Below are 14529 nucleotides of genomic sequence, written 5' to 3'. Positions count from 1 at the left end.
ACTCCTCCCCTCATTGAAAGTATTAAAATAAGGAAAAAAAGATAGTTACATATATTTTTGCCATTTTGTCACCCCCCTCAGTGACATTTTGTCACCCCCCTCAGTGATGACCCCCGGGGCGGCCAGCACCTTCCCAACCCATTGTCTCAGCATATCACAATAAGTCTGGAAATGGGCAAGCTGTCCTGGTTGGCATGACCTTGCCCTCTGCATATGACAAGTCAAATAACCTTGCCCTATGCAGCGTGCAGGGCCAGAGTAGAGAAATATGAAGAAAAAATCCAAATTAATTTTCACAACCTCTTCCTTGAACTCTGCCAAGCAAACTATTTTTAAAAAAAAAGACCCGTGAAGACACCTGGCTGATTTTTGCACTATATGCAACATTTCATTGCAAACTTAGGTGACGCACAAAAATCAAGAATAAGGGTGTTTTTTAGTTTTATTTTCTTTCATGAGGTGCTCACAATCCTCTCTATGGCCCGGCTTGGGAGTAGACAGTAGGTGGGCAGCTGCCTATACCTGCCAAATATTGTCTTTCTCCTTATTAAAAACTTAGTCCACAGTGCTTCGAAGCAATAGCGCTCTGGAGGCTCTGCAAACAAGCATTGGAAATGCAATAGGTCTCGCAGCATTAGAGTTAGTGCTTTTAGAATTGTTTATGGGTTTTTTGTAAATCTTTAGCATTTTTGTTTCCTGTAGCCAATGCTAAAGAATTTTAAAAAAAAGCCATAAACATTTCTAAAAGCTCTAACTCAAATGCTCCGAGACCTATTGTACTGTGTGAGGGTGAGGGGTTGAGGGTGAGTGAGGGTGAGGGTGAGTGTGAGTTAGGGTGAGGGGTTGAGGGTGGGTGAGGGTGAGGGGTTGAGGGTGAGTGAGGGTGAGGGGTTGAGGGTGAGTGAGAGTGAGGGTGAGTGAGGGTAGGTGAGGGTGAGTGAGGGTGAGTGAGGGTGAGGGGTTGAGGGTGAGTGAGGGTGAGGGCGAGTGAGGTGTTGAGGGTGAGTGAGGGTGAGGGGTTGAGGGTGAGGGTAGGTGAGGGGTTGAGGGTGAGTGAGGGTGAGTGAGGGTGATGCTGAGGGGTTGAGGGTGAGTGAGGGTGAGGGATTGAGGGTGGGTGAGGGATTGAGGGTGAGTGAGGGTGAGGGGTTGAGGGTGAGTGAGGGTGAGGGATTGAGGATGAGTGAGGGTGAGGGGTTGAGGGTGAGTGAGGGTGAGGGGTTGAGGGTGAGTGAGGGTGAGGGGTTGAGGGTGAGTGAGGGTGAGGGGTTGAGGGTGAGTGAGTGAGTGAGGGTGAGTGAGGGTGAGGGGTTGAGGGTGAGTGAGGGTGAGTGAGGGTGAGGGGTTGAGGGTGAGTGAGTGAGGGTGAGTGAGGGTGAGGGGTTGAGGGTGAGTGAGGGTGAGTGAGGGTGAGGGGTTGAGGGTGAGTGAGTGAGGGTGAGTGAGGGTGAGTGAGTGAGGGTGAGGGGTTGAGGGTGAGTGAGGGTGAGGGTGAGTGTGGGTGAGGGTGAGTGAGGGTGAGGGTGAGTGAGGGTGAGGATGAGTGAGGGTGAGTGATGGTGAGGGTGAGTGAGGGTGAGGGGTTGAGGGTGAGGGTGAGTGAGGGTGAGTGAGGGTGAGTGAGGGTGAGGATGAGTGAGGGTGAGTGATGGTGAGGGTGAGTGAGGGTGAGGGTGAGTGAGGGTGGAGGGTGAGGGGGTGAGGGTGAGTGAGAGTGAGGGTGAGTGAGGGTGAGGGGTTGAGGGTGAGTGAGGGTGAGGGATTGAGGGTGAGGGATTGAGGGTGAGTGAGGGTGAGGGATTGAGGGTGAGTGTGGGTGAGGGATTGAGGGTGAGTGAGGGTGAGGGGTTGAGGGTGAGTGAGGGATTGAGGGTGAGTGAGGGTGAGTGAGGGTGAGGGATTGAGGGTGAGTGAGGGTGAGGGGTTGAGGGTGAGTGAGGGATTGAGGGTGAGTGAGGGTGAGTGAGGGTGAGTGAGGGTGAGGGGTTGAGGGTGAGTGAGGGTGAGGGGTTGAGGGTGAGGGGTTGAGGGTGAGTGAGTGAGGGTGAGTGAGGGTGGGTGAGTGAGGGTGAGGGAGGGGGTGAGGGTGAGTGAGGGTGAGTGAGGGTGAGTGAGAAAAAAATAAGAGCAGACAGTGCTGGGGCTTGACTGGCTATTAGCAGAGAGCGCCCGAGGGTCAGATACAGTGCCTGGAAGCGAGGACATCACAGCCTGCTCGACTTCAAACCCAAACGCAGCGGCAGGCTTAGCATTAGACTCCCACTGCTATATGGTGACCAAAAGAGGAAACTGTATGTTCCTGGAAGCGGATGTCCGAAGAGATGGGAAACCTGTGGAAGAGAGCGACGGTGGGGCGACAACGATTATGGCTTCGTTTGCTTTTGGTATCCGACTGGCTGCTGCGTTCCGGTTCTGAGCCGTGGAAGTTAAAGGGGTTCTCGCAGAGTCAACGAGGCAAAACGCGAAGGAAAGAACCATGGCTGAAGACGGGTAACATTATATTAAATCTACATCCGTTTGCAAGCGCTAAACGAAGCCTGACATGGGCGAGCAATAATTCAGTGCAAATACTGTAGCGGGGCAGCCAGGATTGGATATAGTATAATTGAGCACGTGTTTTTTTATCAACAATGACGCGAGATTTGCTACGTAAATTCAAGAGGCTGTAAAAGTTACAACTATTTGCGTGTGTGCGCGTGAGTGAGCTCTTCTTTGCTTTTAATCTTTTGGCGCGATATATTTAAGTTGGAACGCAAACGACGACAGCGCGTTCGCCTCTTTTAACTCTGCGCCAGTCAGACAAGGATTTTACTTCAGGAAGGTCTGGAGTTGTGTTTGAGTAAGTTTGCTCTCGTTTGCATGTACCTGACAAAGCCCCAGCATATACTTAGTTTCCAGGTAACTTCGCAAACCGTGTGAAATCCCGAATGTGAACTGTAAATCAATTGGTCAGAATAAACTGTTAAACAAACACAAGAAACAGTCGGACAGGAAGCAATCGCAGGAGCAGGCTCATGTGTGCAGCAGTTACAGAGCGCACACACAGAACTGGAGACCAGTTACAGTCAACGAACAATCGCAGGCAGGAGCAGTCACAGGCGGAGAGAAACGATGCGGTCACAGACATGGAGCAGTAACATGTAAGGGAGGGGTCGCCTGCAGGAGGCAGTCGAATTCGGAGAGCTGCTGCAGGCACGCGGTACTCACAGGCAGGGCTGGCGCAGGCAGGGGCTTCACTCGAGGAGGCTGCGGGGACCAGTGGAGGGGGGAGGAGAAATGCGACACGGCGGGAAGGGGAGGGACAACCAAAGAAGACGGAGACCCCAAAGACAGGCAGGAAGCAGGGACAGGCAGCGTGGGAACCGGGAACAGAGGAGAGAGGCAAGAGGAAGGAAGGACGAGGAGAGGAAGGCCATTGAAGGGGGCGACTGAACCTCAAGGCAGAAAATTGAGGAGCATAATTGAAAAGGAGGCCGAAGGAAAATGTTTAAATTGAGGGACAAAGGTAGAAGGTGGGGGCACTTGGGAGAAATATTGTAAAGCTCGAGGAAAAAGAATACAGGAAGGGAATACCTGAAAGGAGAGAGACAAACGGAAACAAGCCTTTCACCGTAACACGGCGGGCAGGGGAGGGGGCGGGCAGGGGAGGGGGCGGAGAGGGGAGAGGTGCGACACGGCAGGCAGGCAGGGGAGGAGAGTAGGAGGAGGAGGGGGGAGGAGAGTAGGGGAGGCACGGCCTAGCGGCAGGCAGGCAGGGGAGGAAAGGAGGAGGGGGGAGGAGAGTAGGGGAGGCACGGCCTAGCGGCCGTGCAATCAAGTAGTGAGGGGCGGAGCTGGGGGAGGCTGTGAGAGAGAGTAGGCGGCTGGGGGCATGTGCACGCGCATTTAAGCTCAATGCGCATGCGCATTGAGCTTAAATTTCTCGTGCACTGCAAGGAATCGCCACGATTCCTTGCAGTGTGGATAAAGAGCGGATAAGTGCCAATACTCTCGCCTTGCTCGATGCGCATGCGCATCGACAGGCGAGACCTAACAACTAGATAAATAAATCAGCTCTTCAGATGGGATCAGCTTCGCTGTTAAAGGAGGAGCGAGGAAGGTCCATGCCCCTCCCACTAAAGCTGCCGCCCCGCCTCCCGGACTCATGAAATATTGATGAGTAAGCAAGTTCTCTGCTCCAGGCGCCATGAAACCACCTGCAGCCACACGCAGCGCTGACCGTGCAGAACTGAACAACAACAACATCAAAAGAAATAACCGAAGGGAAGTGCATGGAAAAGAATAATAGGCGAAAGCATAAATAGATTAACTTTATATAGAATTATAGGTACATGCATAGCTGATTAGTAACAATACGTAATCGATGTAATCGTTACTGGATAAATACACGGCTCGAAAAAGGACACAAAGATAAAAGACTAAACAAATAGATACGTACAGAACAATTAAAATTGTAATATAACACTTTCAACTATTCTCTGTACGTGTGTATTTGTTTAGTCACGCACAAACGCGCACATATATATACAGTAAAATAATTGTGAACATATATAAATGATCATATATTTGTCAATGCATAAAAAATAAACAAATATATCGAAAAATACATGCAGCCAGGAGCACACATAGAACATCATACATTAACACATAAAGTAATATACCCATACATCAATCAGACGCATAAATGGATATTTACATAAATATACAGGTATATAAGAACATAATGAAATATATATGCTTGTTTATTTCTCTGCGTTCTCATCTAAATATGCGCCTACATTTATTTGTCCGTGTATATATCTGTTTTACCATGTTAGCATTCATGGACATATTTACATTTATTCCTTTACTTTTTATATGTTTAAACATCTGCATCTCTTTATATTTTAGAAGCATGGTAAATCAGTAGTCAAGAAGTCAGAGAAGTCATCCCCTCTGCCTGAGCCCTGCTCACATCTGGACAAGGATTAGCTCCGAGTCGCTCCTAAACTTCTCTCTCCCCCACCTCTTTGATGGCATTCCCCCTGCAGCCCTCCCTTTGTGCGCTGGGGGAGGGGGTTTAAAGAAGTTTATCTCCCCCTCCAGGCTCGCCGGCCTCTGATTGGTCAGAAGTTGTCCGGCCGTGTCCGATTGGCCGGCCCCTGCTCCCCTTCCCCCGTGCCCTGCCGGGAGCCGCTGGTCAGTCGGCAGCGGTCTTTGGTGGTGGATGTGTTTCCTCGAGTCTCGGCGCCTCCCTCCTGTGATCTTCGGGCACCATGCAAGCTGCCGGGGGAGGCTGATGCCCCCAGGCCGTGTGTGGCGCGCAGGGGCTCGGCGTGAAGATGCTCTGGTTGGCCGTCCTCCTGTACCTCGGGATCGCGCGCTCCGTGCGGGGCTCCTACTCCACGGACCTGTGCAGCTGGAGGGGCAGGTACGTGCGCTCTCTCGTGTGTGTTTGACCGTGTGCTCTCTCGTGTGTGTGTCACCGTGTGATCTTGGGACTGTCGGAGTTTCTTTCAGCTCACAGGTCTGGGGTAGCTCTGGTGGTTGAGACCCCCATTTTGAAAGAAGCTGCTTTAAGCCTATCGAGTTCGCTCGGCCGGATCATGTGCAAACAGTAAGGGGTCGGATGGACCGTGCCCGTCTTGGGAGGGAGCGCCCCCCTCTGGCCGATGCTGGTTGTGCTTTAAAACGTGGGCATGGAGCGCATGTCAAGGGAACTTTAGTAGCACGGGGGACTTGGGCAAACTCGCACCGGGGACATTTAAATCAAAGGTCGTGACCCGCCTTCTGACCGCCCCCCTCACCCCGGGTTCTCAGCTCTGATGCAGATGGTGTGGATCCCAAGGGGGCTGCCATGTGGGAGAGGATGGGGGGGGGGGGGGGGCTGCTCAGGGTGCTTGAGAGGGGTGCATGCTGGTTGTAGCGGTGGAGGGCTGGTTCGGTGTCCACTGGGCCGGCGCGAGGGTGGTGCGGCCGCACAGGGCGCTGACCTATGGAGGGGGCGCTGGGTTTAGCAATACCTTCTGATTGGAGAGATGAGGGACACTCTTGCCCGGTGGTAGTGAGAGAATCCGAGGAGGCGGTCATGGAGTGTGAGGGCGCATGGTTGTCACACCGGGGGCCACCAGCGCTGAAGCCGGCCCTGGGTGTCCGGGCACTGGGACTCAGGGCGGTGGAGGGGGCTGAGCTGGTGCCTGTGCCGAGGAGGCTGGGTGGGTGCTGCAGCCGCGTGCCCAGTTTGAAATGATGGTGGGCAGTCCATGCGATGGACCTTGGGTGTTTACGATAAGTGTCCAGGCTAAAGATGCTTGCCGCGAGAGCTGGGGGGTGTCCAGCTCGGGTGCTGTGAGGCGGCGGTAGGCCCATGGTACTGGAGGGATGCCCAGCTCGGGTGCTGGGAGGGGTGGTAGGCCCATGGTACTGGAGGGATGCCCAGCTCGGGTGCCGGGAGGGGGCTCGGCAGGTGAGGTGTCCAGCTCAGAGTGGTGCTGGGTGGAAGACAGTCCTGTAATAGCAGTTGGGGTGTTAGGACACGCGGGTCCTGCAGGCTGACAAGAGGGGGGGGAGGGGGGGGTATGCTTAAAGTGCTGGAGTGATTTCTGGACGCAGGGTGTGGCACAGGGGTGTACGTGGTCAGGATGCTGCGGGGCGCACACTCACGGTGATGGCTGGGGTGGAATCTACAGCCTCAGGATGCTGCGATGGATGTCACCCCACAGGCACTCACTGGCTGTTGGCGGAAGGTTTACAGGCCCAGTATCCCTTCAGTACCGCTCAGCTCGTTTCTATCCACGTTTTTACTGCCTGTCGGGCTTTGGTCTCGATCCAGAGCCCTCCTCTCGCCCCCTTTTCTCTCTTAACTCCACGCCCTCCCTGTGACACCCGTGTGATGTGGATTCCGGGCTGGAGTGGGTTCGGATTTTGCACTGGCCTCACATTGCTGCTTACCCATGACTTTGTTTTATACTTTATGTAACTTCATACATGTTTACATCTTTTCACTCTTTCTATAGTGCTGGTGTAACTTGATATTCGTTTTTAAGGCGCTGCTAATGTTGTAAGCGCTCTAACACCTTCGGGTAATGTCGGCACTATATAAAACTGCGTAAATAAATAAGCCAGTGGGAAGGGTACGTGTTTGGGGGGGGGGGGGGGGGGGGGTGCTGGCTTTTATTCAGATGCATGTTTTGTAAGGCTGTCCAGGGAGAATATGCCTGGGGAGTGGCGGGTCTCGGGCTGTTGGGGGGTGCTAGTTCGGGTGGTACACAGGTTGGGTAGGGTCAAGATTCAGGTGCTTCTGGGGCTGCCACGAGTCCAGGATGCTTGAATGATGTGCCCGGGCTAAAATTTACAGAAAGTTGTACAGACTTAGGATGCTGCAGGGAAAGAGGGGCAAATAGTCTTAGAGTTCTGTAGTGGGACAGACACTCACAGGAGGGTGCTGGTGTTGGGAAGTGTATGAGCTGAGGATGCTGGAGGGCTGGCGACGGAGGAAGGGTTCTGGAGTGGTACCCAGGCAGGCACGAAGATGCTGTCGGCGTGTCTAGACTCTGGGTGTGTCCCCGTACAGCTGCCCTGGCAGAGGATGCTGGCGGGTTGGCGACGGAGGGAGGGGGCTGGAGTGGTACCCAGGCAGGCACGAAATGCTGCCGGCGTGTCTAGACTCTGGGTGTGTCCCCTTGAAGCTTCCCTAGAGGGATGGCGACGGAGGGAGGGTGCTGGAGTGGTACCCAGGCACGAAGATGCTGCCGTTGTGTCTAGACTCTGCTGCCCTGGCGCAGGATGCTTGTGGTGTCGGAGCTAAGGATGCTGGAGGAGTGCCCAGGCTCCCGAAGCTTCTGCCTTGAACAAGCTCGGGATGCTGGAGCGATGCCCAGGCTAAGGATGGCGGAGGCCTGCGTTCAGGATAAGGACCGTAGAGGAATGTACTGATTCCAGGTGCTGTAGCGGTGCCTGGGTTTGGGTGGGCTCATGATGTATAGGATAAAGTGATAGAGGGGTGTACTGGTTCCAGGTGCTGTAGGGGTGTCTGTGGTCGTGCACCCTGCAGTCAGGGCGAGCTCAGGAGGTACAGGATGAGGTGATAGAGGGGTGTACTTGGTCCAGGCGCTGTAGGGGTGTCTGGGGTTGGGATGCTGGTCTGCCAGCTGTGGGTCCTGTTGAGGTAACTTTTCAGGTTCCGGCTGCTGGGAAGGCCATATATCTCCAGGTGCTGTGTACGGGCTCAGGATGCTGGGTGTGCAGGGACAGAATGTTCGGTGGAGGAATTTCAGGATGCTGGGTGGAGGGTGTGCAGGACGCGGGGTGGAGGGTGTGCAGGTCCAGGACGCGGGTGGAGAAGTGTGCAGGACACTGGGTGGAGGGATGCCCAGGCTACGGGCTCTGTATTTTGAGGGGGTCAGGGCTACGGATGCTGCCTGGTGTCCGGGTCGGAATGCGGTAGGGACGGCCCCACAGCTCCGGCTGCCCCCGCTCTCCCGGCTCCCTTTGTCTGCTGGAATGCGTCTATTTTTGGAATCCGCTCTCTTGGAGGGTCGCCGCAGCCTCCTTGTGTAAATACAGTTTTCACTCCCACTGTGCTGTTGTCCGAACCTGTTAATCCCACCCCGAAGTCTTGGCGCGCGTGTTTGAAAGGCCAGTGAATTTTTATAAAACAAATCCGCTGAAATAGGTGCACGTCTGCCACTTCTTGCCCAAATTCTTCCAAATCCAGCCATTGTCCTTCTTCTTTGGCTATTGCAGTGCCAAGACCCCTAAAACTGTCTGTTTCACAGCGAAGTGCGGGTCTCCGAGGAGGAACATCTGTTGCCCACCCGGGGTCCCAGTGTGACAAACAAAACCGCTGTAGGGGGAGGGGGCGTCGAAATCTGAGAGTCGGGGGCGGAGCGGCGGCCATCCGGGGCACGCACCCCACCTCCTGCCTGGGCGCCAGAGCGTCTCCGCCGAGCGCTGTGGAAGGGGGAGTTTAGATCGGACGGGAAAGTGATCGAAATCACATCTCTCGTAGAGCGGAAGCTGAGTCAACAAAAATCCAAAGAAGGGGTCATGGTTGGGCTAAAAATACTTGCTGGGCTGAGTTGTACAATGGATCCATTTAACGTGCGTATAGGATTGTTATTATAAACGAATCCGGGCTCTTCCCAGCCTGCATAAAGGCAGTGTATCGACCCATTATATATTATATTCCACAATATACATCCTGATTCAAAGATAACTCAGTGGGTTAATGCGACTACTAAAAATGTATTCCTACAGAGTACTTCCATGCGCTGTCCCGCACGCGGGGCAGTTTTAAAGGCCTCGTGTTCCTCCCCATAGCAATGCTGTGTCTTTGCACTGGGGTCATCGGGTACAATTCATGTCGATAAACCAGTTTTGGCGCCAATAATCCATTCTATAGGGCAGTTGCCCACAAGCCCAGTGAATGAATGAATACATTCTATTATTTCAGTTAATTAAAATAGTTACAAAAAGACTGGACGTGGTGTCCACAAGCGCAGTGTCTCTGTCACGGGGAAGTACAGTGTGACCACTTTTTTTCTTCTCGTGTGTTGGGGCGCCGATGTATATGTTTGCGATTGTAACTTCTGAACTGCACAGTCACAAATGGATCTCTGTGACAAACGCGGTAAGCCACCGAGCCTCAGCATAAAACACCGGTCTGTGATCTGCCTAGTGTGTGCTCTTTGCAGCAGGAATATCAACCCACTGCGCTATCTTGGATGAGTCAAAACTGCCACTAGGCAAAACGCCGATCTCTCTCCAGTAGGTACATTAATCGCCAGAGTTATCTTGACGCTTTTAATGTTGCCTGAAAACTGTCGGGGATACAAGGAACCCTCTGCAATGCTTTAACAAGCATTGGAAATGCAATAGGTCTCGCAGCATTAGAGTTAGTGCTTTTAGAATTGTTTATGGGTTTTTTTTGTAAATCTTTAGCATTTTTGTTTCCTGTAGGCAATGCTAAAGAATTACAAAGAAAAAAAGCCATAAACAAATGTAAAAGCTCTAACTCAAATGCTCCGAGACCTATTGCACTGTGTGAGGGTGAGGGGTTGAGGGTGAGTGAGGGTGAGAGTGAGGGTGAGTGAGGGTGAGTGAGTGAGGGTGAGTGAGGGGTTGAGGGTGAGTGAGGGTGAGTGAGAGTGAGGGTGAGTGAGGGTGAGGGTGAGTGTGAGTTAGGGTGAGGGGTTGAGGGTGGGTGAGGGTGAGGGTGAGTGAGGGTGAGGGGTTGAGGGTGAGTGAGAGTGAGGGTGAGGGTGAGGGTGAGTGAGGGTGAGGGGTTGAGGGTGAGTGAGGGTGGGTGAGGGTGAGTGAGGGTGAGGGGTTGAGGTGTTGAGGTGTTGAGGGTGAGGGCGAGTGAGGTGTTGAGGGTGAGTGAGGGTGAGTGGTTGAGGGTGAGGGGTTGAGGGTGAGTGAGGGTGAGGGTGAGTGAGTGTGATGCTGATGGGTTGAGGGTGAGTGAGAGTGAGGGTGAGGGTGAGTGAGGGTTTGAGGGTGAAGGGTTGAGGGTGAGTGAGGGTGAGTGTGAGTGAGGGTGAGGGGTTGAGGGTGAGTGAGGGTGAGGGGTTGAGGGTGAGTGAGGGTGAGTGTGGGTGAGGGTGAGTGAGGGTGAGGGGTTGAGGGTGAGTGAGGGTGAGTGAGGGTGTGTGAGGATGAGGGGGTGAGGATGTGAAGGCGCGTTTGGCAGTGTATGTTTTAACGCTCGGAATATCATAATGAACCCAGACATGACAGTCTCCAGCCAACAGCTGTAAATAGTTAGTCAAGTAAGCTCCAGTGGCCCTGCCAAAAGGGCGTGTTTTTTTCGTGTAAAGTTTCTTATGTTCTTGTGAGATAATCAGCCACCCTAAGTTCTAGGGCTCTGTGCAATGACAGAAGTTACAATTCTTGACCAGAGGCCCCAGTTGGCACACATGCTCAATCCGCAACACAAGACCTGTAGTGCCGATAATGGTATGATACGGATATAGTGCTTTATACTTCCGATGGCGCTGAAGCTACATTAGAAATGTCACCGTGCGTAAGGAATTAGACTTAGCCATGCTGATTAACACCCAGCTATCATGCGGTAATGAAGGTCATGCTTTTGATACAAACTACTATTCTTGTACTAGTCTGTCCTGCTGGATCTGTTCCACGAGGAATAGAGTATTGCACTTGATGCCTTCCAGGAGACACGGAAACTTGCGTTGCGACAGCCACGCTGAGCCGGTTTTGTAAGGCAGCAAAGCCTTCAATGCTGCTGCCCAATTTGTAAGTGTCCAGTGATCGGGAAAGCCCGTGCTGCTAAAATGGCGACACCCCGCAGATTGCTCTCCAGATTGCTCTCCTGAAGCTGGCTGCCTGATGGAGTGGAGAGCGGGCGGGCAGAGAGAGTGAGGGGGCGGAGCGGGGGTGTGGGAGGAGTGCGGCTGGCTGCCTGATAGAGTGGAGAGCGGGCGGGCAGACACCACAGACAGTATGCGGTCAATAGGCTTGTGTGGTACCATCATTTTTCAGGGCTATAGGGTCAGGATGTGGTCCAAAGCACCAGAGGGCGGACAATAACTTGCGGACGATATCAACTCGCTGGACAATCGCACTGAACTGCCCACGTCATCTGTTTGTTTACCCAGCCTGTTTTGCAAACCTGCAAGTGACTGTGGTTGCAATGATCCGGGAAGGCGTCAGTCAGGGGAAGCAATTAGAAAACACAAATGCATTCTCTCCAAAGAGCGTGGGGAGAAAAGATGGCATTAAAAAACAAGCTCTCGGCATTGCGTGGCGGGAGGGGGCGGGGGGAACGTCGAGTCGGAACAAAAAACAAGTGAAAGCGGGATGTAAGTAGGGGGGAGGAGAAGTCTGGGCAGGCAGGATGACTCAGGGGAGGGGGCGGAGCGGGGCAGAGCGGCATGTGGGTGTGAAGAAGCCGGGCCTTTGAAGTGAAGCTAAGCTTCACTTCAAAGGTGTCGGAGGAATGCGGGCGGCTGTGCACGCGCTTTTAAGCTCAATGCACATGCGCATTGAGCTTAAAAGTCACGGGCACTGCAAGGAATCGCCACGATTCCTTGCAAGTTAGATAAAGAGTCGATGAGCCCCTATAGTCTCGCTTGCTCGATGCGCATGCGCATCGACAGGCGAGACCTAAAAACTTGCTGCACTGCGACCCCTCCCCCCAAGAACCACAGCTCTTGTTGACCATTCAGTAACGTGACCTTTCCTCTAGAGTGCATGTAACACACACCATGCCATTTTGCACGTCGACAAACAAACCAGAACATCAGAAGAAGAAACTGCCAACAATGCACCATAACAGAACCTCGACTCCCACACACCTAAAACCTGCTATCACACAATATGCACAGCAAAAGTGGGCACGCAGCATGAGTTTGCCCACTTCCCCTCCTTGTTCTCGAGATAGCCCCAGCGAAGTGAATTCTGCATGCAGCTGTGATTTCCTTTACCCTGGAGCAGTATGCAAGCCCCGCCCCTTGGGCAAAAAGAGCACAATCTGCATTTTACTTCAGGATTTTGTTGGGATTGTGTTCAAGTCGCTGCTGGCTAAAGCCTATTGAAATTCACTCCCAGCCCCTTTCCGGTTTAATTTTGTTTTATTGATAGTTGCATGCTGCTGTTACATTTTTTCATTCTATGGCTGTAAAAAAGAAGTTAATTAAGCCTTCTCTTTATAAAGAAGACTAATTAGGTGGTATCATAAACCACCGTCAGCTAAATCATTCTAGTATTTTATGTTTGGGCAGTGCCTATTTACCCCAGCCCTTCGAGGTGAGGTTCGCTAAATCTGAGAAAAATGTGACACTGCCGCATATATAGTAAATTATTCTAAATTCAATCTTAACTCAACAACGCTGTCAAAAGTGAGCAGTAAGGTCCAGGCATACAAGGTCACCAATAAATCGTTTTTACAAATGCAAGCTGTCCCTTTGCTTTTGGCCAGGATTAAAGGTCGGGTGGATTGCGAGTTTTAAGAGGGGCAGCTTCTCCAGTGCTTATGGTCACACACTTGGGTCGTGGGGTCAAGTCAAAAGTAAACAGTGTGAAAAAGGGGCATCTTGGCTGAGCGGATATTCCCATGGGATCTGTTGTGATATGGTGTGTAGGTCCCTGAATTCATTAACACATTTCCGTCTCAAGAGTTGACGGATCTAGGGAACGTTCTAAATTTACCGTAAAGCTTTGGTAGGGTGCCTCTCACCTCTGTTAAAAGTCTGTGGTGAATAGATTACCGTAAAGCTTTGGGAGGGAACCCCAAACTTCTGTTAAGAGCCTGTGGTGTGTAGATTACTGTAAAGCTTTGCTAGTGCGCCCTCACCTCTGTTAAAAGTCTGTGGTGAATAGATTACCGCAAAGCTTTGGGAGGGAACCCCAAACTTCTGTTAAGAGCCTGTGGTGTGTAGATTGCTGTAAAGCTTTGGGAGGGAACCCCAAACCTCTGTTAAGAGCCTGTGGGGTGTAGGTTACTGTAAAGATTTAGGAGGGTGCCCCTCACCTGTGTTCAGAGCCTGTGGTGTGTAGATTATATAACTGGCAATCCGGACAGAGTCCTGGCGGCGTGGGGGTGTTTATAACTCATGTTAACGTTTTAGAGGAATTGATAACGTGTGTATGACCCTACCAAGACGAGAGTGCTCTTTATAGGGCCACAATACACTACTTTGAGTTCGGGGAATAGCGTTTGGGCAAATCTCTCGCCCTGCCTAGATGATGCTTGGGTTTTGGCGGGAGGCATAATGTAGTGGTTTTGGATCACAGTACAGTTTGGAGAACATTTGTGAAAGTGCTCATAGGAGAGTGCTTATCTGACCGTGAACCAGAGCAAGAGTGAGAGAAAGCCAGAAAAAAAGAGACCGGAGGAAGAGAAGGAACTAAAAACAATAACGACGAAAGACATCAGCGATGAAAAAGAACCTGCAAGAGTGATATAAAGCGACAGGAAATGTAGGGTAGTGGAAGAAAGAGGCATGAAGTGGAATCAAAGTTGAGCAGCTTGGTATTAAGCAACTGGCAATCAGCAGGTGGACCTCTAAGAAAAACTTTGGGTCCTTGCACTTCTTTTAGATTAAGTTCATGATGTGCCATCAGCAAACTCGCTCGTCCTATACAAAAGCTTGGTACCCATCACCAGGACACACCCATCTTCATTTTTTTATGAATCTTTTATAGGCTCCACCGCTTTCTGGCTAGGTTTGCACTATAGATGTTATATAGTTAGGCTCACATTTCATTCATACGAAATCAGTGAAACTCAGCGGTTATGGTTACCTGAGCTAACTATAACTTACGAACTCCGCAATGCGCTGCTTCGGATGTATGTCATTACAACGCATGCTTTTTCCACGCATGCCTTTACAACGCAGGTTTTAGAAGGCAAGTCGTTACAACGACTTGCGTTGGGGGGCGCTGGATAGTGAATAGTTTAATTTACTATTCCAACTCCTATCCTACAGCGCCCTCCAGCGCAAGTTATTGTAACAACTTGCGTTGTAATTCCTGCGTTGTAAAGGTACTGCGTGGAAAAAGTTTCGTTGTAAAGGATGTTTCCCT

The 14529-nt window shown here is 51.8% G+C and overlaps 1 protein-coding gene across 1 annotated transcript in view; it reads left to right on the top strand.

Moving 5' to 3' along the window:
- The first annotated feature begins 5193 nt into the window (after positions 1-5193).
- METRN (meteorin, glial cell differentiation regulator) overlaps positions 5194-14529 on the top strand; it is a 34369-nt gene continuing 25033 nt past the window's right edge. Inside the window, exon 1 of the mRNA XM_078662997.1 lies at positions 5194-5410. Within this exon, the coding sequence (XP_078519123.1) occupies positions 5322-5410 (89 nt within the window). The 5' untranslated portion in view covers positions 5194-5321. The remainder of the gene's footprint in view (positions 5411-14529) is intronic.

The sequence above is a fragment of the Lissotriton helveticus genome, chromosome 10 (assembly GCF_964261635.1).
Source record: "Lissotriton helveticus chromosome 10, aLisHel1.1, whole genome shotgun sequence".
Classification (NCBI taxonomy): Eukaryota; Metazoa; Chordata; class Amphibia; order Caudata; family Salamandridae; genus Lissotriton; species Lissotriton helveticus.
The sequence above is the reverse complement of the archived record's forward strand: the minus strand, read 5'-3'. Positions and strand labels throughout refer to the sequence as shown.